At 45.2% G+C, this 25,215-nt stretch overlaps 1 protein-coding gene across 3 annotated transcripts in view; it reads left to right on the top strand.

Moving 5' to 3' along the window:
- Nucleotides 1-25,215, top strand: part of LOC106613181 (glutamate receptor 4) — a 165,563-nt gene that overhangs the window by 127,009 nt on the left and 13,339 nt on the right. For all 3 annotated transcript variants that reach the window (XM_045724768.2, XM_045724769.2, XM_045724771.2), the window contains exons 14-15: nucleotides 21,671-21,869; nucleotides 23,267-23,514. In XM_045724768.2, the coding sequence (XP_045580724.1) occupies nucleotides 21,671-21,869; nucleotides 23,267-23,514 (447 nt within the window). The remainder of the gene's footprint in view (nucleotides 1-21,670; nucleotides 21,870-23,266; nucleotides 23,515-25,215) is intronic.

Below are 25,215 nucleotides of genomic sequence, written 5' to 3'. Positions count from 1 at the left end.
TCTCTCTCTCCATTTCTCTCTCTCTCTCCGTGTCTCTCTCTCCATGTCTCTTTTTCTCCATGTCTCTCTCTCTCTCCATGTCTCTCTCTCTCTCCATATCTCTCTCTCTCTCCATGTCTCTCTCTCTCTCTCCATCAATCTCTCTCTCTCTCCTTCACTCTCTGTCTCTCCATGTTTCTCTCTCTCTAATCACTATCTCTCTCTCCTTCACTCTCTCTCCATTTCTCTCTCTCTCTCTCCATCACTCTCTCTCCATGTCTCTCTCTCTCTATGTCTCTCTTTCTCCATGTCTCTCTCTCTCTCCATCACTCTCTCTCTATGTCTATCTCTCTCCATGTCTCTCTCTCTCTCCATGTCTATCTCTCTCTCCATGTCTCTCTCTCTCCATATCTATCTCTCTCCATGTCTCTCTCTCTCCATGTCTCTCTCTCTCTCTCCATAAATCTCTCTCTCTCCTTCACTCTCTGTCTCTCCGTCTCTCTCTCTCTCTCCATCACTATCTCTCTCTCCTTCACTCTCTCTCTCCATTTCTCTCTCTCTCTCCGTGTCTCTCTCTCCATGTCTCTTTTTCTCCATGTCTCTCTCTCTCTCCATGTCTCTCTCTCTCTCCATATCTCTCTCTCTCTCCATGTCTATCTCTCTCAATCTCTCTCTCTCCATGTCTCTCTCTCTCCATCAATCTCTCTCTCTCCTTCACTTTCTGTCTCTCCATGTCTCTCTCTCTCCATGTCTCTCTCTCTCTCTCCATGTCTCTCTCTCTCCATGTCTATCTCTCTCAGTGTCTCTCTCTCTCCATGTCTCTCTCTCTCTCCATCAATCTCTCTCTCTCTCTCCTTCACTCTCTGTCTCTCCATGTCTCTCTCTCTCCATCACTCTCTCTCTCTCTCCTTCACTCTCTTTCTCCATGTCTCTCTCTCTCTCATCACTATCTCTCTCTCCTTCACTCTCTCTCCATTTCTCTCTCTCTCTCCATGTCTCTCTCTCTCTCCATCACTCTCTCTCCATGTCTCTCTCTCTCCATGTCTCTCTTTCTCCATGTCTCTCTCTCTCTCTCTCCATCACTCTCTCTCTATGTCTATCTCTCTCCATGTCTCTCTCTCTCTCTCCATGTCTATCTCTCTCTCCATGTCTCTCTCTCTCCATATCTATCTCTCTCCATGTCTCTCTCTCTCCATGTCTCTCTCTCTCTCTCCATAAATCTCTCTCTCTCCTTCACTCTCTGTCTCTCCGTCTCTCTCTCTCTCCATCACTATCTCTCTCTCCTTCACTCTCTCTCTCCATTTCTCTCTCTCTCTCCGTGTCTCTCTCTCCATGTCTCTTTTTCTCCATGTCTCTCTCTCTCTCCATGTCTCTCTCTCTCTCCATATCTCTCTCTCTCTCCATGTCTATCTCTCTCCGTCTCTCTCTCTCCATGTCTCTCTCTCTCCATCAATCTCTCTCTCTCTCTCCTTCACTCTCTGTCTCTCCATGTCTCTCTCTCTCCATGTCTCTCTCTCTCTCTCTCCATGTCTCTCTCTCTCCATCACTCTCTCTCCATGTCTCTCTCTCTCTCCATCACTATCTCTCTCTCCTTCACTCTCTCTCTCCTTCACTCTCTCTCTCCATTTCTCTCTCTCCATGTCTCTCTCTCTCTCCATCACTCTCTCTCCATGTCTCTCTCTCCGTGTCTCTCTCTCTCTCCATGTCTCTATCTCTCTCCATCACTCTCTATCCATGTCTCTCTCTTTCCATGTCTCTCACTCTCTCATCACTCTCCCAATCTCCATGTCTCTCTCTCTCCATGTCTCTCTCTCTCTCTCTCCATGTCTCTCTCTCTCTCTCTCCATCACTCTCTCTCCATGTCTCTCTCTCTTCATGTCTCTCTCTCTCCATGTCTCTCTCTCTCTCCATGTCTATCTCTCTCAGTGTCTCTCTCTCTCTCCTTCATTCTCTGTCTCTCCATGTCTCTCTCTCTCCATCACTCTCTCTCTCTAGTAATAGGGGTTGCAACAATTTCGGCAGATAATTTTAGAAAGAAAGGGTCCAGATTGTCTAGCCCGGCTGATTTGTAGGGGTCCAGATTTTGCATCTCTTTCAGAACATCAGCTGACTGGATTTGGGAGAAGGTGAAATGAGGAAGGCTTGGGCGAGTTGCTGTAGGGAGTGCAGTGCTGTTGACCGGGGTAGGGGTAGCCAGGTGGAAAGCATGGTCAGCCGTAGAAAAATGCTTATTGAAATTCTCAATTATAGTGGATTTATCGGTGGTGATAGTTTCCTATCCTCAGTGCAGTGGGCAGTTGGGAGGAGGTGCTCTTATTCTCCATGGACTTTACAGTGTCCCAGAACCTTTTTGAGTTTGTGTTGCAGGAAGGAAATTTCTGCTTGAAAAAGCTAGCCTTGGCTTTTCTAACTGCCTGTGTATATTGGTTTCTAACTTCCCTGAAAAGTTGCATATCACTGGGGCTGTTCGATGCTAATGCAGAACGCCACAGGATGTTTTTGTGTTGGTTAAGGGCAGTCAGGTCTGGAGAGAACCAAGAGCTATATCTGTTCCTGGTTCTAAATTTCTTGAATGGGGCATGCTTATTTAAGATGGTGAGGAAGGCATTTAAAGAAATAACCAGGCATCCTCTACTGACGGGATGAGGTCAATATCCATCCAGGATACCCGGGCCAGGTTGATTAGAAAGGCCTGCTCGCTGAAGTGTTTCAGGGAGCGTTTGACAGTGATGAGTGGAGGTCGTTTACGGATGCAGGTAATGAGGCAGTGATCGCTGAGATCTTGGTTGAAAACAGCAGAAGTGTATTTAGAGGGCAAGTTGGTTAGGATGATATCTATGAGGGTGCCCGTGTTTACGGCTTTGGGGTTGTACCTGGTAGGTTCATTGATAATTTGTGTGAGATTGAGGGCATCAAGCTTAGATTGTAGGATGGCTGGGGTGTTAACCTCTCTAGGGTCGGCGGGACGAAATCGTCCCACCTACGTAACAGCCAGTGGAATCCTGTGGCGCGTTATTCAAAAACCTTAGAAATGCTATTACTTCAATTTCTCAAACATATGACTATTTTACACCATTTTAAAGACAAGACTCTCGTTAATCTAACGACACTGTCCGATTTCAAAAAGGCTTTACAACGAAAGCAAAACATTAGATTATGTCAGCAGAGTACCCAGCCAGAAATAATCAGACACCCATTTTTCAAGCTAGCATATGATGTCACATAAATCCAAACCACAGCTAAATGCAGCACTAACCTTTGATGATCTTCATCAGATGACACACCTAGGACATTATGTTATACAATACATGCATGTTTTGTTTAATCAAGTTCATATTTATATCAAAAACCAGCTTTTTACATTAGCATGTGACGTTCAGAACTAGCATACCCCCCTCAAACTTCCGGTGAATTTACAAAAAATTTACTAAATTACTCACGATAAACGTTCACAAAAAGCATAACAATTATTTTAAGAATTATAGATACAGAACTCCTCTATGCACTCGATATGTCCGATTTTAAAATAGCTTTTCGGTGAAAGCACATTTTGCAATATTCTCAGTAGATAGCCCAGCATCACAGGGCTAGCTATTTAGACACCCAGCAAGTTTAGCACTCACCAAAGTCAGATTTACTATAAGAAAAATGTTATTACCTTTGGTGTTTTTCATCAGAATGCACTCACAGGACTTCTACTTCAATAACAAATGTTGGTTTGGTTCAAAATAATTCATAGTTATATCCAAATAGCGGCGTTTTGTTCGTGCGTTCAAGACACTACCGAATGGTAAAGAAGGGTGACGAGCACGACGCATTTCGTGACAAAAAAATTCTAAATATTCCAGTACCGTACTTCGAAGCATGTCAACCGCTGTTTAAAATCAATTTTTATGCAATTTTTCTCGTAAAAAAAGCGATAATATTCCGACCGGGAAAGCGTGTATACGTACAAAGAGAGAGAAAATAAATACATCTCGTGCCCTCGTGCACGAGCCTGAGTCTCAGAGTACTCTGACCGGCCACTATCCAAACGCGATAATGTGTTTCAGCCTGGGGCTGCCTCGATATCATTCAGCTTTTTCCCGGGCTCTGAGAGCCTATGGGAGCGGTAGGAAGTGTCACGTTACAGCAAAGATCCTCAGTCTTCAATAAACAGAGACAAGAAGAACAAGATCTTGTCAGAGAGGGCAGTTCCTGTAAGGAATCTTCTCAGGTTTTTGCCTGCCATATGAGTTCTGTTATACTCACAGACACCATTCAAACAGTTTTGGAAACTTTAGGGTGTTTTCTATCCAAAGCCAATAATTATATGCATATTCTAGTTACTGGGCAGGAGTAGTAACCAGATTAAATCGGGTACGTTTTTTATCCGGCCGTGTCAATACTGCCCCATAGCCCTAACAGGTTAAAAGTTGAAGTTCAAATTGTTTGTGTATAGACCTGGATAATAGGACAGAACTCTGCAGGCTATCTCTGCAGTAGATTGCAACACCGTCCCCTTTGGCCGTTCTATCTTGTCTGAAAATATTGTAGTTAGGGATGGAGATTTCAGAGTTTTTGGTGGTCTTCCTAAGCCAGGATTCAGACACGGCTAGGACATCCGGGTTGGCGGAGTGTGCTGAAGCAGTGAATAAAACAAACTTAGGGAGGAGGCTTCTAATGTTAACATGCATGAAACGAAGGCTATTACGGTTACAGAAGTGATCAAAAGAGAGCGCCTGGGGAATAGGAGTGGAGCAAGGCACTGCAGGGCCTGAATCCACCTCTACATCGCCAGAGGAACAAGGGTACGGCTAAAAGCTAAGAGAATTGGTCGTCTAGGACGTCTGGAACAGAGAGTAAAAAGAGGCAGGTTTCTGGGGGCGATAAAATAGCTTCAAGGTATAATGTACAAACAAAGGTATGGTAGGATGTGAATACAGTGGAGGTAAACCTAGGCATTGAGTGATGATGAGAGAGATATTGTCTCTAGAAACATCATTGAAACCAGGTGATGTCATTGCATGTGTGAGTGGTGGAACTGAAAGGTTGGATAAGGTATAATGAGCAGGGCTAGAGGCTCTACAGTGAAAAAAGCCAATAAACACTGTCGTGTCTTTGGGGTACCATTAAACTGAAGACATGTTTATCAATTAACTCCCTGTAATTATTATCACGCGATTAAACTGATTCATCGTTTAATTGTAATTAACTAGGAGATCGGGGCACCAAGGAAAATATTCAGATTACAAAGTTATAATTTTCCTAATATAACTTTCCTATATTATAACATTATATATTATATTCTATTATAGTATAGGCCGATTATCTTCTGGTTTAAATGGTGTATTTTACCTCGCGTCCAGTCTCATTCCAAACGTCGTAAATTGTTGTATCTGCACGAACCCAGTCTTTACTAAGAGTCATCCATACATGAATTGTCTTTAAATCATTTATTTACTAAACTAATTAATTCACAGAAAGTATACAAACACTAATTATCATCACAAAGAACTGGTAGAGTAATGTGCCCTAGTGGGCTAAAACAGGCATGGCTGGTGTCTTGTTGAACAATGGGTCATAAAGGGCAGCTGAGAAGGTACACAGAGTTCATTAATATTAACAATTGACAATTGAATCCTTTGCACATGAACGCTCACTCATTTGAGAACAATTGCAATCAATATATATTTACGCTCAGTGTGTCGTCGGGATCCTTGTTGAAGCGTCGTTCGGTTGGAGAGTTCTCTCTCTCTCTCTCTCGGTTAGACTGGATCTTTCAAAGCGACATTCATTAATGTCGTCATAGAATGGATGTTTCGTTGGTCTTCGCGTTCAATGATATAATTTACTTAGCTGCAGACTAATAATTAATATCAAAGACTTGTTCTTATTCTGTCGGTATCAATAGTCTAAAAGTTAACCACGTGGTATGGTTCACTTTCAGTAGATGGATTGGATGGTCAAACCTATTGGCCAACTTCTCGCAATGGAGTGGAGGCCTGGTCTGAAGAATGTAGATCAGGCTATGGTTTTATAGTGAACATGTCACATGACACCTGGTCCTGTCTGTGTCCCTGGGGGCGTGCCGATGACTGAGTTAAGCTTGGTACAGAAATATAATTCTATCACATTAACATCAGTACATAGCATCTCAATGTATTACAAATAGCTTTATCCTTATTAACTTCTTGGGGCTATGTGGGACGCTAGCGTGCCACCCGTGGTGCACCCTATCAACAGCAGGTGCATTTCAAGAGCGGCAAATTTGAAACCAAATAAATGTCAAAATTCACATTTTTCAAACATACAACTATCTTACACCCTTTGAAAGATAAACATCTCCTTAATCTAACCACGTTGTCCGATTTCAAAAAGGTTTTACGGCGAAAGCATAAAGTTAGATTATGTTAGGAGAGTACATTGACAATAGCTGTGTGTAATGTTTTGTCAATTCAAAGACGGGCGTCACCAAACCATAAAACCAGCTAAAATGATGCACTAACCTTTTACAATCTCCATCAGATGACACTCCTAGGACATTATGTTAGACAATGCATGCATTTTTAATTCTATTAAGTTCATATTTATATCCAAAAACAGCGTTTTACTATGGCATTGATGTTGAGGAAATCGTTTCCCTCCAATAACCGGCAGTCAAGTCAGCACCACAAATTAAATAATTAAAATTAGAAACATTGGTAAAATATTATATTGTCATTTAAAGAATTATAGATTTACATCTCTTGAACGCAATCAACTTGCCAGATTTAAAGATAACCTTACTGGGAAATCACACTTTGCAATAATCTGAGCACTGCGCCCAGAAAAATATGCTTTGCTATACAGACAAACGGCCATGTTGGAGAGATCTAAAATCGAAAATACTATGTAAATAATCCATTACCTTTGATTCTCTTCATCAGATGTCACTTCCAGGAATCCCAGGTCCATAACGAATGTAGTTTTGTTCAAAAAAGCTCATAATTTATATCCAAAAAGCTCCGTGTTGTTAGCACATGATCTAAGCCAGCCGGACTTCTCGTCATGAACGAGGGGAAAAAATATATTTACGTTCGTTCAAACATGTCAAACGTTGTATAGCATAAATCATTAGTGCCTTTTTTAACCAGAACATGAATAATATTCAAGGTGGACGAATGCATTCTCTTTTATAACGTATTGGAACGAGGGTACCCAACATGAACTCGCGCGCCAGAGTCTAATCGGCCATCACCGTTCCATGGCTCTTGTTCGGTCAGATCTCACAGTAAAAGACTCAAAACACTTTGTAAAGGCTGGTGACATCTAGTGGAAGCAATAGGAAGTGCCAAAACATTAATCAACCCATGTGTGTTTCAATGGCATAGGCTTAAATGTAATTCAACACATCAGGTATCCACTTCCTGTCAGAAAATGTCTCAGGGTTTTGCCTGCCAAATGAGTTCTGTTATACTCACAGACACCATTCAAACAGTTTTAGAAACTTTAGGGTGTTTCCTATCCATATATAATAAGTATATGCATATTCTAGTTACTGGGTAGGATTAGTAACCAGATGAAATCGGGTATGTTTTTTTATCCAGCCGTGAAAATACTGCCCCCTAGCCCCAACAGGTTAATACATTCTATACAACCATGTGAATGCAAGTCTCAAGGCTGAGGTTATTATATAAACCGTTTTATGGTAATATGGCTATATTGTCTCTTCTGAGTATCACAAAATTGTACCAAGCGGACCAGTTCGTAGCTGGATTCTTCACCAGTCTTCCATACCTTCTCCAGAACACAAATGTCGCTTGGCTCCCCAATTCTGTGAGTTGGAAGAATTTCCTGTGTCTCTCTATGGGCCATGTGGCCAGAGACTCTCCTGGAATTTTACCACTCCTTCACACAGGGACTGGGTGGGGGAAGGTAGGTTGGGGGATGGTGCAAAGGGGGGGAGGGGGTCAACTGTCCTCCCTGTACTCAAAGAGGCCAACGTCATGACAACACTAACCAGAACAGCAATGGACAAGGCATATTGACATTAAGGAGAGGCATGCTTAGCCGAGTGATCATAAGGGTCCAGTGAGTAGTGAGGTTGGTTGGGGTCACGGCGATTCAGAGAGCTAGCCGGGCCATGGGTAGCAAGCTGGCAGAAGATGGAGGTCTGTTTTTAGCCACCTCGTGCGTTTCCGTCGGTAGATTAGTGGGGTTCCGTGTGGTAGAGGGGACCAATCCAATTGGCAAAATAGTCATAGTTATAGTGGCCCAAGAAAATTGACTGATAGACCTATTCAGATAGCAGCAGATATGCTCAAAACAGCTAACGATTAGCAGGCCGCAGTTAGCAGATGGGCGTTCAGCTTACGTCCCGAAGGAGGGGCCAGTTGGATAAATCCCTCAGGCAGATAACGTCAGTAGACCAGTCGTGAAGGCCCGGTGGGGCTCCGCATCGGGAGGAAAACGGGTCCGGATAGGTGATTGTAGCCCAGGAGTGGCTGATGGAACTATTCAGCTGGCTAGCTCCGGAATAATTGGAGTTTGCTCTGGGACCGACGTTAGCCAATAGTCACTCGGATAGCAGCTAGCTAGCTGCAAGATCCAGGTGTAAATGTCCGGAGCTTGCGGTAGAAATCCGGGGATATGGAGAGAAAATAGGTCCGGTATGCTCTGGTCTGAGTCGCGTTGTACAAAACTGCCGATAGCTTTTCGAGCTAAAGGATAGCTGATGACCACCAACCGTGGTTAGCTGAATACTAACGTTAGCTAGTGAACTGGCTAACTTCTGGTTAGCTTCTGTTGTGGATTTCAGGTGAATAATACTTTTTTTTAAAAGCCTGCTGTCATAGCCTGCTGTAAGCTATCAAAGCTAAGGCAAAGACACCAGAACGATGAGGGCTAGAAGACAGCAGGAGAGTGTTATGGGAACGTTAGTCATGGACAACATCCCAGTCCTCTCTATTGATTGCTTCATGAAATAGTTATGTGTTTGCGCGTGTGTGTGTGTTTGTGTGTGTGTGTGTGTGAGTCTGTGTGCAAATGATAGTAGTACTCCTGCAAATGGAGCTTTCAAGTCGTTCTAGGTAATTGTGCTGTTCATTTCTATGTGGGGAGTTATGTATCTGGTTGGTTTTAACGCTCTCTGCTGAATGATACACTATTTAGAAAGGAGTTAAAAGAGCATCAAGCACTAAGGCAGGATAGATTATTAGAGCACATTATACTATGTCTAATCAGAACGCAATACACTCACACACACACAAACACACATAGAGTACTTAGCTATAAGGACAACCCCTTCACATCCAACAGATCAAAATACTGTTCTCCTGGGCAGAGGAGACAGTGATTCTAGACCACCTACCGTGTGTGTGTGTGTGTGTGTGTGTGTGTGTGTGTGTGTGTGTGTGTGTGTGTGTGTGTGTGTGTGTGTGTGTGTGTGTGTGTGTGTGTGTGTGTGTGTGTGTGTGTGTGTGTGTGTGTGTGTGTGTGTGTGTGTGTGTGACAGCATGTCATTAATCTCTCACCCAGAGGATAGGAAGGCAATCTACTGCCTATCACAGATGATACATGGCCTATAATAGAATGACTTGCCTATTGCATACCAATCACACACACACACACACACACACACCACACACACACACACACACATGCGCATGCACGCAAAACACACACACTGGGCATTGTCCATCTACCACTAACACATCCAAGGCCAGACATGCTATATTCCCACATCCTCCTTCTCTCTCCTCCACTCTTCCTTCCTTCCTTCCTTCCTTCCTTCCTTCCTTCCTTCCTTCCTTCCTTCCTTCCTTCCTTCCTTCCTTCCTTCCTTCCTTCCTTCCTTCCTTCCTTCCTTCCTTCCTTCCTTCCTTCTTGCCTCTCTCTTCTCTCCTCCCACATATTGTTCACACACTCTCTCTATCATATTCGATGAGCATTCTGTCCCATCTTGTTTAGCCCTTGGCTGATCAGATCACATGCCCCTGCTGTCCCCCATCAGAAACCCTGTGTGCCTCCCTGCTGTCCACCATCAGAAACCCTGTGTGCCTCCCTGCTGTCCCCCATCAGAAACCCTGTGTGCCTCCCTGCTGTCCCCCATCAGAAACCCTGTGTGCCTCCCTGCTGTCCACCATCAGAAACCCTGTGTGCCTCCCCGCTGTCCACCATCAGAAACCCTGTGTGCCTCCCCGCTGTCCCCCATCAGAAACCCTGTGTGCCTCCCCGCTGTCCACCATCAGAAACCCTGTGTGCCTCCCTGCTGTCCCCTGTCAGAAACCCTGTGTGCCTCCCCGCTGTCCACCATCAGAAACCCTGTGTGCCTCCCCGTTGTCCACCATCAGAAACCCTGTGTGCCTCCCCGCTGTCCACCATCAGAAACCCTGTGTGCCTCCCCGTTGTCCACCATCAGAAACCCTGTGTGCCTCCCCGCTGTCCACCATCTGAAACCCTGTGTGCCTCCCTGCTGTCCCCTGTCAGAAACCCTGTGTGCCTCCCTGCTGTCCCCTGTCAGAAACCCTGTGTGCCTCCCTGCTGTCCCCTGTCAGAAACCCTGTGTGCCTCCCTGCTGTCCCCTGTCAGAAACCCTGTGTGCCTCCCCACTGTCCACCATCAGAAACCCTGTGTGCCTCCCTGCTGTCCCCTGTCAGAAACCCTGTGTGCCTCCCTGCTGTCCCCTGTCAGAAACCCTGTGTGCCTCCCTGCTGTCCCCTGTCAGAAACCCTGTGTGCCTCCCCACTGTCCACCATCAGAAACCCTGTGTGCCTCCCTGCTGTCCCCCATCAGAAACCCTGTGTGCCTCCCTGCTGTCCCCTGTCAGAAACCCTGTGTGCCTCCCTGCTGTCCCCTGTCAGAAACCCTGTGTGCCTCCCCACTGTCCACCATCAGAAACCCTGTGTGCCTCCCTGCTGTCCCCTGTCAGAAACCCTGTGTGCCTCCCCGCTGTCCACCATCAGAAACCCTGTGTGTCTCCCTGCTGTCCACCATCAGAAACCCTGTGTGCCTCCCTGCTGTCCCCCATCAGAAACCCTGTGTGTCTCCCCACTGTCCACCATCAGAAACCCTGTGTGTCTCCCTGCTGTCCCCTGTCAGAAACCCTGTGTGCCTCCCTGCTGTCCCCTGTCAGAAACCCTGTGTGTCTCCCCACTGTCCACCATCAGAAACCCTGTGTGCCTCCCTGCTGTCCCCTGTCAGAAACCCTGTGTGCCTCCCCGCTGTCCACCATCAGAAACCCTGTGTGCCTCCCCACTGTCCACCATCAGAAACCCTGTGTGCCTCCCTGCTGTCCCCTGTCAGAAACCCTGTGTGCCTCCCTGCTGTCCCCTGTCAGAAACCCTGTGTGCCTCCCTGCTGTCCCCATCAGAAACCCTGTGTGCCTCCCTGCTGTCCCCTGTCAGAAACCCTGTGTGCCTCCCCGCTGTCCACCATCAGAAACCCTGTGTGCCTCCCTGCTGTCCCCTGTCAGAAACCCTGTGTGCCTCCCTGCTGTCCCCTGTCAGAAACCCTGTGTGCCTCCCCGCTGTCCACCATCAGAAACCCTGTGTGCCTCCCTGCTGTCCCCTGTCAGAAACCCTGTGTGCCTCCCTGCTGTCCACCATCAGAAACCCTGTGTGCCTCCCCGTTGTCCCCTGTCAGAAACCCTGTGTGCCTCCCTGCTGTCCACCATCAGAAACCCTGTGTGCCTCCCCGCTGTCCACCATCAGAAACCCTGTGTGCCTCCCTGCTGTCCACCATCAGAAACCCTGTGTGCCTCCCCGTTGTCCCCTGTCAGAAACCCTGTGTGCCTCCCTGCTGTCCCCCATCAGAAACCCTGTGTGCCTCCCTGCTGTCCCCTGTCAGAAACCCTGTGTGCCTCCCCACTGTCCCCCATCAGAAACCCTGTGTGTCTCCCTGCTGTCCCCTGTCAGAAACCCTGTGTGTCTCCCCACTGTCCACCATCAGAAACCCTGTGTGCCTCCCTGCTGTCCCCTGTCAGAAACCCTGTGTGCCTCCCCACTGTCCCCCATCAGAAACCCTGTGTGCCTCCCTGCTGTCCCCTGTCAGAAACCCTGTGTGTCTCCCTGCTGTCCCCTGTCAGAAACCCTGTGTGTCTCCCTGCTGTCACCCATTAGAAACCCTGTGTGCCTCTCTGCTCTCCCCCATCAGTAACCCCGTGTGCCTCCCAGCTGTCCCCCATCAGAAACTCTGTGTGCCTCCAGTATGAGACTGTGGTTTAAAGACTTCAACGATGGTTCAAATGGTTCGACCATGGATCAGACCACAGATGTCACAGATATGCATTTTAGGGTGCTCTTATTTCAGCGTGACAACTACACCTAAATAGATGATCTCTTAGTTGAATTGAATAGAATCCATCTCTCGCTCTCTCGCTCTCGTGTGTGTTTGTGTTTTTCTTTTTAACGTCACAACAACTCATCTCTGCTTCATTAGGCTATACTTATAGATCAAAACCTCAGGTCCACACACACTGTCGCTACCCTTAGCCTGCCCCTTCAGCTTACATCAGTCCTGTGTGAGTGTGTGTGTGTGTGTGTGTGTGTGTGTGTGTGTGTGTGTGTGTGTGTGTGTGCGTGCGTGCGTGCGTGCGTGCGTGCGTGCGTGCGTGCGTGCGTGCGTGCGTGCGTGTGTGTGTGTGTGTGAGGGTGAGGTTGAACAGAACGGGAATATAGAAACACTCTAAAAGGGTAACAATTTACTGAGCCTCACCACCCAAATCAACTGTCTACAGGGACTGTTTCAATTCTCTCTCTCTCTCTCTCTCTCTCTCTCTCTCTCTCTCTCTCTCTCTCAATTAACAACCACCAAAGGGATATACATTGATATCCAGCTGCTTCAAATATGTCTGCCTAGAGGCTGCAAGAGGAATGTGGTTCTTACATGTATGTGCAATGTGTGTTCTCTGTTTCTCTGTCTACATTTTCAGTTGAACTGTCTTGTCTGTAGTTACCAATCTATCCAAACAGGTTAGTTAAACTGTCTTGTCTGTAGTTACCAATCTATCCAAACAGGTTAGTTGAACTGTCTTGTCTGTAGTTACCAATCAATCCAAACAGGTTAGTTAAACTGTCTTGTCTGTAGTTACCAATCAATCCAAACAGGTTAGTTAAACTGTCTTGTCTGTAGTTACCAATCTATCCAAACAGGTTAGTTAAACTTTCTTGTCTGTAGTTACCAATCAATCCAAACAGGTTAGTTAAACTGTCTTGTCTGTAGTTACCAATCAATCCAAACAGGTTAGTTAAACTGTCTTGTCTGTAGTTACCAATCAATCCAAACAGGTTAGTTAAACTGTCTTGTCTGTAGTTACCAATCAATCCAAACAGGTTAGTTAAACTGTCTTGTCTGTAGTTACCAATCAATCCAAACAGGTTAGTTAAACTGTCTTGTCTGTAGTTAGTCTTTAAGTTTGGTGTGGGTTTTTCTTTTGTTTGTCTCTTCTTCGGCAGATTTAGTGGCTCTCATGATGGGTGTCTTTTAGGTCCCAGTTGTTGTTGCTAGTCAATCTTCATTGGACGTCCCAATGAGTGTCCTTCACAACCCTTCCTGAATCCCCACCTGATTCATTTGGGTTGTTGGTCAGTGACTCTTTGTTAGTTCCCTCTCTTTTTGAGACACATTTTTGGTTTTATTGCATGGGAACGTAACATTAACCATTTTTCCAAACTGGTTAGTTAAACTGTCCTGTCTATAGTTACCAAAACATTCAAACAGGGCAAATGCGGACAAGACACAATAGTGTGTGCGATCAAAGGTACAAGCCCTTTGAAAACAAATGCACAGCCAGGCCAATAATAGTCATAACACACACTCTCAGTTTTCATGTTGCTGTAATGCAACAAAGGTTCAAGTGGAATGGAATGATTATTGCCACAGGTTTACAGAAGGGTATTACATGGAAGCTGAGAGGGATTTGTTACATTTGAAAGCAACACGTGTTGTTGTTTCCTGCTCTCTGTTTGAAGAGAAAGGCCCACCCCTCTCCCTCCCACTGGGGAGCCTGGGTAATCTCCTTCACCTTTAAAGAATAGTCAAAGCTTCCTTCTTCTTTCACTGTCTCTCTCTCTCTCTCTCTCTCTCTCTCTCTCTCTCTCTCTCTCTCTCTCTCTCTCTCTCTCTCTCTCTCTCAATTCAATTCAATTCAATTCAAGGGGCTTTATTGGCATGGGAAACATATGTTAAAATTGCCAAAGCAAGTGAAATAGATAAAAATGAACAGTAAGCATTACACTCACAGAAGTTCCAAAAGAATAAAGACAATTACAAATCGTCGTATTATGTATATATACAGTGTTGTAACGATGTGCAAATGGTTAAAGTACAAAAGGGATAATAAATAAACATAAATATGGGTTGTATTTACAATGGTGTTGTTCTTCACTGGTTGCCTTTTTCTTGTGGCAACAGGTCACAAATATAGCTGCTGTGATGGCACACTGTGGTATTTCACCCAGTAGATATGAGAGTTTTGTTTTCAAATTCTTTGTGGATCTGTGTAATCTGAGGGAAATATGGTCATACATTTGTCAGGAGGTTAGGAAGTGCAGCTCAGTTTCCACCTCATTTTGTGGACAGTGTGCACATAGCCTGTCTTCTCTTGAGAGCCAGGTCTGCCTACGGCGGCCTTTCTCAATAGCAATGCTATGCTCACCTAGTCTGTACATAGTCAAAGCTTTCCTTAAGTTTGGGTCAGTCAAAGTGGTCAGGTATTCTGCCACTGTGTACTCTCTGTTTGGGGCCAAATAGAATTCTAGTTTGCTCAGTTTTTTGTTAATTCCTTCCAATGTGTCAAGTAATTCTCTTTTTGTTTTCTCATGATTTGCTTGGGTCTAATTGTGTTGTTGTCCTGGGGCTCTGTGGGGTCTGCTTGTGTTTGTGGTCAGAGCCCCAGGACCAGCTTACTTAGGGGACTCTTCTCCAGGTTCATCTCTCTGGAAGGTTTAAGAATCGCTTCATTTTAGGTGGTTGTTTTACGTTGCACACGGAGGATATTTATGCAGAATTCTGCATGCAGAGTCTCAATTTGGTGTTTGTCCCATTGTGTGAATTTTTTGGTTGGTGCGCGGACCCCAGACCTCACAACCATATAGGGCAATGGGTTCTATAACTGATTCAAGTATTTTTGGTATGTCGAATTTTATGTTCCTTTTGATGGCATAGAATGCCCTTCTTGCCTTGTCTCTCAGATAGTTTACAGCTATGTGGAAGTTACCTGTGGTGCTGCTGTTTAGGCCAAGGTATGTATAGTATTTTGTGTGCTCTAGGGCAATGGTGTCTAGATGGAATTCGTATTTGTGGTCCTGGCTGAACCTTTTTGGAACACAATTATTTTGGTCTTAATGAGAATTACTGTCAGGGCCCAGGTCTGGCAGAAACTGTGCAGAAGATCTAGGTGCTGCTGTAGGCCCTCCTTGGTTGGTGACAGAAGCACCAGATCATCAGCAAACAGTAGTCATTTGACTTAAGATTCTAGTAGGGTGAGGCCTGGTGCTGTAGGCTGTTCTAGTGCCCTCACCAATTCGTTGATATATACAGTTGAAGTCGGAAGGTTACATGCACTTAGGTTGGAGTCATAAAATCTCGTTTTTCAACCACTCCACAAATTTCTTGTTAACAAACTATAGTTTTGGCAAGTCGGCTAGGACATCTACTTTGTGCATGACACAAGTCATTTTTCCAACAATTGTTTACAGACAGATTATTTCACTTATAATTCACTGTATCACAATTCCATTGGGTCAGAAGTTTACATACATTAAGTTGACTGTGCCTTTAAACAGCTTGGAAAATTCCAGAAAATGATGTCATGGCTTAAGAAGCTTCTGATAGGCTAATTGACATAATTTGAGTCAATTGGAGGTGTACCTGTGGATGTATTTCAAGGCCTACCTTCAAACCCAGTGCCTCTTTGCTTGACATCATGGGAAAATCAAAATAAATCAGCCAAGACCTCAGAACAAAATGATAGACCTCCACAAGTCTGGTTCATCCTTGGGAGCAGTTTCCAAATGCCTGAAGGTACCACAATCATCTGTACAATCAATAGTATGCAAGTATAAACACCATGGGACCACGTAGCCGTCATACCGCTCAGGAAGGAGATGCATTCTGTCTCCTATAGATGAACGTACTTTGGTGCGAAAAGTGCAAATAAATAAACAGCAAAGAACCTTGTGAAGATGCTGGAGGAAACAGGTACAAAAGTATCTATATCCACAGTAAAACGAGTCCTATATCGACATAACCTGAAAGGCCGCTCAGCAAGGAAGAAGCCAGTGCTCCAAAACCACCATAAAAAAGCCAGACTACGGTTTGCAACGGGGATTCGAACTTGCAACCTTTTGGTTACTAGCCCAAAGCTCTAACCACTAACATATTGCCCCGATATATTGAAGCAACATCTCAAGACATCAGTCAGGAAGTTAAAGCTTGGTCGCAAATGGACAATGACCCCAAGCATACTTCCAAAGTTGTGGCAAATGGCCTAAGAACAACAAAGTCAAGGTATTGGAGTGGCCATCACAAAGCTCTGACCTCAATCCTATAGAACATTTGTGGGCAGAACTGAAAAAGCATGTGCGAGCAAGGAGGCCTACAAACCTGACACAGTTACAGGAATGGGCCAAAATTCACCCATCTTATTGTGGTAGGCTTGTGGAAGGCTACCTGAAACCCAAATTAAACAATTTAAAGGCAATGCTACCAAATACTAATTGAGTGTATGTAAACGTCTGACCCATTGGGAATGTGATGAAAGAAATAAAAGCTGAAATAAATCATTCTCTCTACTATAATTCTGACATTTCACATTCTTAAAATAAAGTGGTGATCCTAACTGACCTAAGACAGGGAATTTTTACTAGGATTAAATGTCAGGAATTGTGATAAACTGAGTTGAAATGTATTTGGCTAAGGTGCATGTAAACGTCCGACTTCAACTGTATGTTGAAGAGGGTGGGGCGTTAAGCTGTTTCCCTGTCTCACCCCATGGCCCTTTGGGAAGAAATGTGTGTGTTTTTTACCTATTTTAACCGCACACTTGTTGTTTGTGTACATGGATTTTATAATGTCGTATGTTTTTCCCCCAACACCACTTTCCATAAATGTATAGAGCAGATCCTCATGCCAAATTGAGTCGAAGGCTTTTTTGAAATCAACAAAGCATGAGAAGACTTGCCTTTCTTTCGGTTTGTTTGTTTGTCAATTAGGGTTTGCAGGGTGAATACGTGGTCTGTCGTATGATAATTTGGTAAAAAGCCAATTTGACATTTGCTCAGTACGTTGTTTCACTGAGGAAATGTACGAGTCTGCTGTTAATGATAATGCAGAGGATTTTCCCAAGGTTGCTGTTGACGCATATCCCAGGGTAGTTATTGGGGTCAACAGTCCTTGGTTCCAAATATTGGGGAAGATGCCAGAGCTAAGGATGATGTTAAAGAGTTTAAGTATAGCCAATTGTAATTTGTGGTCTCTATATTTTATCATTTCATTGAGGATACCATCAACACCACAGGCCTTTTTGCGTTGGAGGGTTTTTATTTTATCCTGTAGTTCATTCAAGGTAATTGGAGAATCCAGTGGGTTCTGGTAGTCTTTAATAGTTGATTCTAAGATTTGTATTTGATCATGTATATGTTTTTGCTGTTTGTTCTTTGTTATAGAGACAAAAAGATTAGAGAAGGGGTTTACCCATACATCTCCATGTTGGATAAATAATTCTTCATGTTGTTGTTTGTTTCGTGTTTTCCAATTTTCTGAGAAGTGGTTAGATTCTATGGATTCTTCAATTACATTGAGCTGAGTTCTGACTTGCTGTTCCTTCTTTTTCCGTAGTGTATTTCTATATTGTTTTAGTGATTCACTATAGTGAAGGTGTAGACTCAGGTTTTCTGGGTCTCTATGTTTTCGTTGGACAGGTTTCTCAATTTCTTTCTTAGGTTTTTGCATTCTTCATCAAGCCATTTGTCATTGTTGTTCATTTTCTTCGGTTTTCTGTTGGAAATGTTTTACATTTTATTACAGCGGAACGTTTTGTCCAGGAAGTTGTCTAAAAGGGATTGAATTTGTTGTTGCCTAATTGTTTTTTGGTAGGTTTCCACGCTACATTCCTTCCATCTATAGCATTTCTTAATATTACTTAGTTCCTTTTGACTATTGACTATTGCTCTGTTCAAGTAGACTGTGATTTTGCTGTGATCTGATAGGGGTGTCAGTGGGCTGACTGTGAACGCTCTAAGAGACTCTGGATTGAGGTCAGTGATAAAGTACTGCCAAGAGATTAGCTATATGTGTACCTACCATAGGAGTCCCCTCAAAGCCTACCAATGACTATGTACAGCCCCACCGTGCGACAGAGCTGCAGGAGTTGTGACCCGTTTTTGTTGGTTATGTTGTCATAGTTGTGCCTAGGGGGGCATATGGGGCAGGGAATGCTGTCACCTCCAGGTAGGTGTTTGTCCCCCTGTGTTCTGAGGGTGTCAGGTTCTTGTCCGGTTGCGGCATTCAGGTTGCCACAGACTAGTACATATCTCTGGGCCTGGAAATGATTGATTTCCCTCTCCAGGATGGAGAAGCTGTCTTCATTAAAGTATGGGGATTCTAGTGGGGGGGATATAGGTAGCAAACAGGAGGACATTTTTCTCTGTTAAGATCATTTCTTTTTGAATTTCTAGCTAAATGTGAAATGTTCCTGTTTTGACTAATTTAATGGAGTGAGTTAGGTCTGCTCTATACCAAAGTAGCATACCCCCCGAGTCATACTTCCCTGTTTCACACCTGGTAGTTTGGTGGATGGGACTACCAGCTCTCTGTATCCTAGAGGGCAACCAGTGGCTCTATCTCCTCTATACCAGGTTTCTTGTAGGATGACATTGTCTGTATTTATGATTTATTTGATGAAGTCCAGGTTCCTGCTCTTTAGCCCAAAGGCAGATGACCTCAGGCCTTGGATTTTTCAGGATAAGATAGTGAAGGCTTTGTGTTCAATAAAGTATCCAATTGTGTTCGTCATGTGGTTTGGACTCAGGCCAGTAAGTGTGAGCAGAGCCTGCTGAGCATCTGGTACATGCCATTGGCTTGGGCAAGTGTAAGAGTGGGGGTTGGGCCTGTTTGCCTGCTCACGGCCTGGGCGTATGTGTGACTTCATTTTGAGGCCCTCGTTGCGGGAGTGGGGGGCATTGGGTGGGCATTAGGGGCATAGGTCTGATCTGAGGGGGCCTAAATGTGGTGTGGGCATGGTTGACTTGGGGGGGTGTTGATTGGTTGGTTGGGGTGGGGGTGTGGATGTGGCTGGTGGTGTTGTGGTCTGGATATAGGTCCTCTCGGCGTGGGTCCTCTATGTGTAGGTCCGGGCTGTTCAAGTCCAGGGTGGAGTGGTGGGCCAGGAAAACATTTGGTTTTGAGGCACAGTCACAGGAAATGCTTGCGTTTACCCGCTGTATGGTAGCAGGGTGGAAGTCTTTTTGTGGTAGCAGGGTGGAGATAACCACTTGTGCGTTGGGGAAAGTAGAATAAGCTTTTTCTATCACTCCCTTGAGTGCTGTGGCCACCCTTTCCTGCTGGGCCCTCAGGTCGTTGGTGCCTGTGTGTATTATTATGTGGCTGGGTGAACCTAGTTGTCCTCAGACTGAAGGTCTAGAGCACGCTGGGCGTTTTGACACCATAGTTTAGACACACTTTGTTTGGGAAAAAGTATTTTTTCTTGTATATATTTCCCATTTGAGTCAATAAGGAGTACAATCTGTGTCTTGTGTATGTCCTCAGTGGGTGTGGCAGGGGTGTTAGGAGGGCTATCAGGGTGGCTGATGGGGGGCAGGTGCTCAGAGGGGGTGAGAGCCCCTGGGCTTGGGGTTCTTCATTTGTCTGTCCCGCTGTGATGTCGAGGCTATGGTCAAGGTCTGGGGTGGACTGTTCTGCTCTGGTGTCAAGACTTTTGTCGGGAGCTGAGGTGGGCTGTTCTGCTGGCTTCTCTGCGGGGGTGGCCACCTCTCTAGTGGGTTGTTCTCTGTCACACGCCATCCCCCTCACCCTCTCCTCCAGCAGTCTGATCCTCTCCTCCATCCCCCTCACCCTCTCCTCCAGCAGTCTGATCCTCTCCTCCATCCCCCTTCACCCTCTCCTCCAGCAGTCTGATCCTCTCCTCTAGTGCTCTGTTCTTCTCCTGCTCATGCTTTTTAATCATGCTGAAGTGGTCTCACCACAGTCCAGAGTGCAGATATGTCTCTCTCCACCTCCAGCTCTCCGGGTCTAGTTAAGGGGGTGTTGTTGTGGTGGACTGTTGTCTGGGTCTGTGCTGACTGGAGTGTAATCACCTGCTGTTCCAGCTCCACTTGCCTTACCTGCAGCTGGGTAAATGTATCCTTCATTTCAATGAGGGAGTAGTACTCTGTGCTGGGAGGTTGACTTACCGCTTAGGGTTGCTCGTCTGTGGGGTTATATAATGAAGAGGTTTGGTCTGACCTGCTCGGGGTGGGGGTATCTTTCTCAAGGGCCCTGTGCCCTGTACCAATACTGTTCCAGACTTACAGAGATTTGTATTAGCTGACTCAGAGTCCTTGTTGTCTAGCATCCTGTTTCCACCCCTCGGTAACACCCCCCCCCCCCCCCCCCCCTTAACAGAGGGGTAGTGTGTTAATATAGCACTGTGCCATGCCAGGGGATGGTCTGTGTGGAAGATCAGGTTGTTGATGTACCCATTTTTATAATAGTCAGCAAAAAGTGTCTCTTCATTTTCCATAAGGAGCTTCATTTTGTACTCTTTTCTTGTCGTATTATTCTTTACACAGTGTATTTTAATTACCTCTGAACAGCAGGAGGCAGCTTCTAAGGCCTCTCCATTTGGTTGGAGTAGACTGTGTGATTCTCCTGCCATTGTTGGGCTAAAGGGCTTTGACACCTCTCACTTGACACGTCAGTGCTAATTGAAGTTGTATCAAGCTTGGCAGGCTTAATTTAGCATTCAGTCCTTATAAAGTAACGTAATGTATTTTTCTTCTTGGCTTTTGGAAATAAAATATAGCTTCAGACCTAACATTACTCACTTCAGGTTTCTGTTGTTTTCTAGAGCATTTTCTGTATAGCTTTGGTAGTTGTAAGCCTTCCAGGTGATTCCGTAATTACGTCCAAAATCATGGTTGTAGGTTTGGAGTTTTGATTTGGAGTGAAGGTTATGTTGTAGAGGGTAGCATCCTGTATATGTTCCTGACAAAAACATCCAAGTTTATCTAACTCTAAATCTATCTTTTTTTAAGAACATGCTGAAAAATGCAGGAGCTCATCTGCTCATGACCTCTCTGTCTCTCTCTCTTTCTCTCGCTCTCTCTCCTTCTCTCCCTGAAATAAAACAAACGGAGAGATTGTTAGGGGAAATTAAGAGTGCACTCATGCTTTGTTATCTTTTGTTCTGGTGATGGTTGAATTGATGTTGAACTGATGTTAAAAACTGATGTTGAATTGACGTTAAGTTGATGTTGAACTGATGTTGATAAATTGATGTTGAATTGGTTTCAAGGTTGATTGCTTTGACTGTGTTGCTGCTCTCACTGTGGTGCCAATGAAGCAAAGCATATTTGAACTCTGGAGTTCAACTTAGATAACCTTAATTGACTGTTTCTCTGTTTACTGCACACTTATCAATGAGAAACACACATTGCTCTTTCCTCTTCCCCTTCATCCCATCTTTATTTTCCTCCTTATCCTCTCCTCTCAACCTTCCCCCCTGTCTCAGGTCTCTGTCGGGGCGTATAGTGGGTGGCGTGTGGTGGTTCTTCACTCTCATCATCATCTCGTCCTACACGGCCAACCTGGCTGCTTTCCTCACCGTGGAGAGGATGGTGTCGCCCATAGAGAGTGCTGAGGATCTGGCCAAGCAGACAGAGATCGCCTATGGAACACTGGACTCAGGCTCCACCAAGGAGTTCTTCAGGGTGAGTACACACACACACACACAGACAAGCTTGAACACACACACAGACAAGCTTGAACACACACACACACACACACACACACACACACACACACACACACACACACACACACACACACACACACACACACACACACACACACACACACACACCGCTCGCATAAGTGTGTGTATGTGGATAGTTGGGGCCTGGCAGTAGCAGACAGTGTGTGCATCTGTGTACAGCTTTAGTATCATCAACATAACGAGCTGGAATCTCTGGAGGGTGAAGAAGCTTTTTACTCTGAGAGGGATTTACCACCATTCATTTAGTGTGAGTGTATGCGTGCGTGTGTGTGTGTGTGTGAGTGAGTATGTATTTTTCCCCACTGATTTCTTAAAGCAGGAAGGTAAGTTTATGATAGTCACTACATTGAAAATATGGCATTGTTTGTCCTGGCAGACAGAGAAAGACAGAGGGATAGATACAGAGAAGGAGAAAGAAAGAACGAAAGAAAGAAAGAACGAAAGAAAGAAAGAAAGAAAGAAAGAAAGAAAGAAAGAAAGAAAGAAAGAAAGAAAGAAAGAGGGAGGGAGGGTAATGGGGGGAGGGAGGGTAAGAGAAAGAGGGAGGGAGGGTAATGGGGGGAGGGAGGGAGGGAGGGTAAGGGAGAGAGGGAGGGAGGGAGGGAGGGTAATGGGGGGAGAGGCTCGCTGGTCCTGACGGAAGTGACTGACATTATTATGGGATAGGTGTCCGTCACGCCCCAGTAAATCCGGGCCACACACGCACGCACGCACGCACGCACGCACTGGCCTCTCTACTCCAGGCTGTGGCTCATTGGCTAAGGCTGAGGTTTATCGTGTCCTAAAGGAGACAGGGAATAACACTTCATAACAGAGAGAGAGAGAGAGGCAAAGACAGGATAAAAACAAGGGAGTAACAAGACGGTTGTGGAGAATGACAGTTTGTTCCCCAGCTTGTTATTTTCATTCCTCACACACACACACACACACACACACGCACACGCACACACATACACACACACTGCAGCACACCAAGGTCAAGCATAAAGTTGTGTGTGTATAACAGGGTCTGTTTAGAGACAGAGACAGCAGCACCAGTTGATACAGCTGTAACACACTCATAGACAGACCCACGTCCTACAATAACACACTATCCACTAGCAGTTGGTTTCCTGCTTTTCCTCATTTCCACGCTGCTTGGATCATTTGTCATTCTCTCACTACATTCTAATGAATGCCCTGTGAAGAGCAGCTGCAGATGATTGAACATATTTCAGGACCAGTGATCATTGCAGCTGTGAGGACATGTACCAATAATTCAGCTTTACACATAAGATGACCTAACCCTAACGCTAACCTTTAACCTCTTCTCTTTACCCTTCCTTCTCTCAGAGGTCAAAGATTGCGGTATATGAGAAGATGTGGTCCTATATGAAGTCTGCTGAGCCCTCTGTCTTCGCTAAGACCACAGCGGAGGGCGTGGCTCGCGTCCGCAAGTCCAAAGGGAAGTACGCTTTCCTCCTGGAGTCCACCATGAATGAGTACACAGAACAACGCAAGCCCTGCGACACCATGAAGGTTGGAGGCAACCTGGACTCCAAGGGATATGGCATTGCCACACCTAAAGGCTCACAGCTAAGGTGGGTGGAGTAGTATAACTGTCGTTATGGTATTCCACCTACCCTGGTGTGCCTTTTATATGGATCACTTAGTAGTGTCTTAGTTTGGTCTGTCTGTTGCCTTTTCTCTTTCTGTCTTTGTCTTTCTGTCTGTCTACCTCTCTCTCTCTGTAGTTTCTCTCTCTCCCCCTCTATTCTCCCTCTCTCGCGTTAGTTTATTTCTCTCCCTCTCTCTCTCTGTAGTTTCTCTCTGTCTCTCTCTCTGTAGTTTCTCTCTGTCTCTCTCTCATTAGTTTCTTTCTCTCCCTCTCTTCCTTCCTATCTCCCTCTGTCTATGTTGTGTTGAGTTCTTTAGTGCCTGTTAGCTCCATTGTTCCGTCTCTCCGTCCATCCGTCTCTCTGTCCATTGTTCTTTCACTCACTTTCTCTCTTCATAGGGCCACCGATCAGGTAATCTGTCTACTCATTTGTCATCTTGACTGTCTCATTCCTTCATTCTCAGATATAGAGTGTAATGTAGATACTATCTGTTTTTGTACTGAGGCTGATTGTGAATGAAGTTACTAACGGTGATGCCGTGGGGAGGGGCGTTGCACCGTGGCGTTGCCATGACTCCCAGAGCCACCCGGGGGAATTTATAGACACACAGGAAACAAGGTGTTGAAGGGCCTGGCCAACGGGGGGAACAAAAATCTGAAAACTATCAAATTATTTCATAACACCCCAAAATACAGATCAAATCAATGAAATGAAATCAATCAAAACAAACAAATTCCCACGATCCAATTAATTGATGATCCCCTGAAACATGATCCATAAATTAGTGTGTGTGTGTTTGTGTGTGTTTGGACCAAGAGGAGTCCCATCTATAGCAGCAGGAATACTGACACCCTTTCTATAACTTTTCCTATAACTTCCCCCTGTGCACCGTGCAAAGAAGTCCTCCCACTCCCCTACCCCTTTACAAGGGTTCCTTTTCCACTCAGATAAATGAAGGTTTTTTGTTTCCGAGGGAAAAGTGACAGCCAGTGGACGATAGTCCCCACCTGGCCTGTCACTATTCTGGGACTATCGACTGCTGTCTATGGCTTCTCCTGATCATGGGAAAACCTACCGGGACCATGCACGTGGACAGGAGAGCGCACGTCAGGCGAGAGCCCCTGCTCGCGGCAAGCCATTCAAAGCACTGATTTGATATGATGATTTTGATGAAGCTTACTATTAGTTGTAAGATATGTAGTTTAAACTATATGTTGGTAATTCATATAATATATATTTCTTATATAATTCTAATTATTTTCCATGTTTGGAAAGCCTTATTCCTTTCCCCCTATTCGTCTTATGATGGTGATATTTTCCATGGCTTGCAGCACACCTTGGAGAACTCTCTCTCTCTCTAGCCTCTGAGCCATGGGGCAGCTCAGTGTACAATACCATAATAATGACTGTCTGTCTGACTGTCCATACCCCACACACACGCACGCACGCACGCACACACACACACACACACACACACACAATGCCAGTGTGAGTGTGTGCTGTTTTAGCCCACGGTCCGTTTTTAGAGGTCGTTTCCCCTCAGGGGTGTGAGGTAGTGAGCTGTCGGGGATTAGGACAGGAGCGGCAGGGACCAGAACACCAGCAGCAGGGTATTAGCTCTGTGTCAGCAGGGGACTGAGATAGGCTTTAACACAACATTTAACCAGGGCTCCACCACTCCCC

This window comes from Salmo salar, chromosome 09, assembly GCF_965601325.2.
Source record: "Salmo salar chromosome 09, fSalSal1, whole genome shotgun sequence".
NCBI lineage: Eukaryota > Metazoa > Chordata > Actinopteri > Salmoniformes > Salmonidae > Salmo > Salmo salar.
This window is presented reverse-complemented; position numbering and strand designations above follow the sequence as displayed.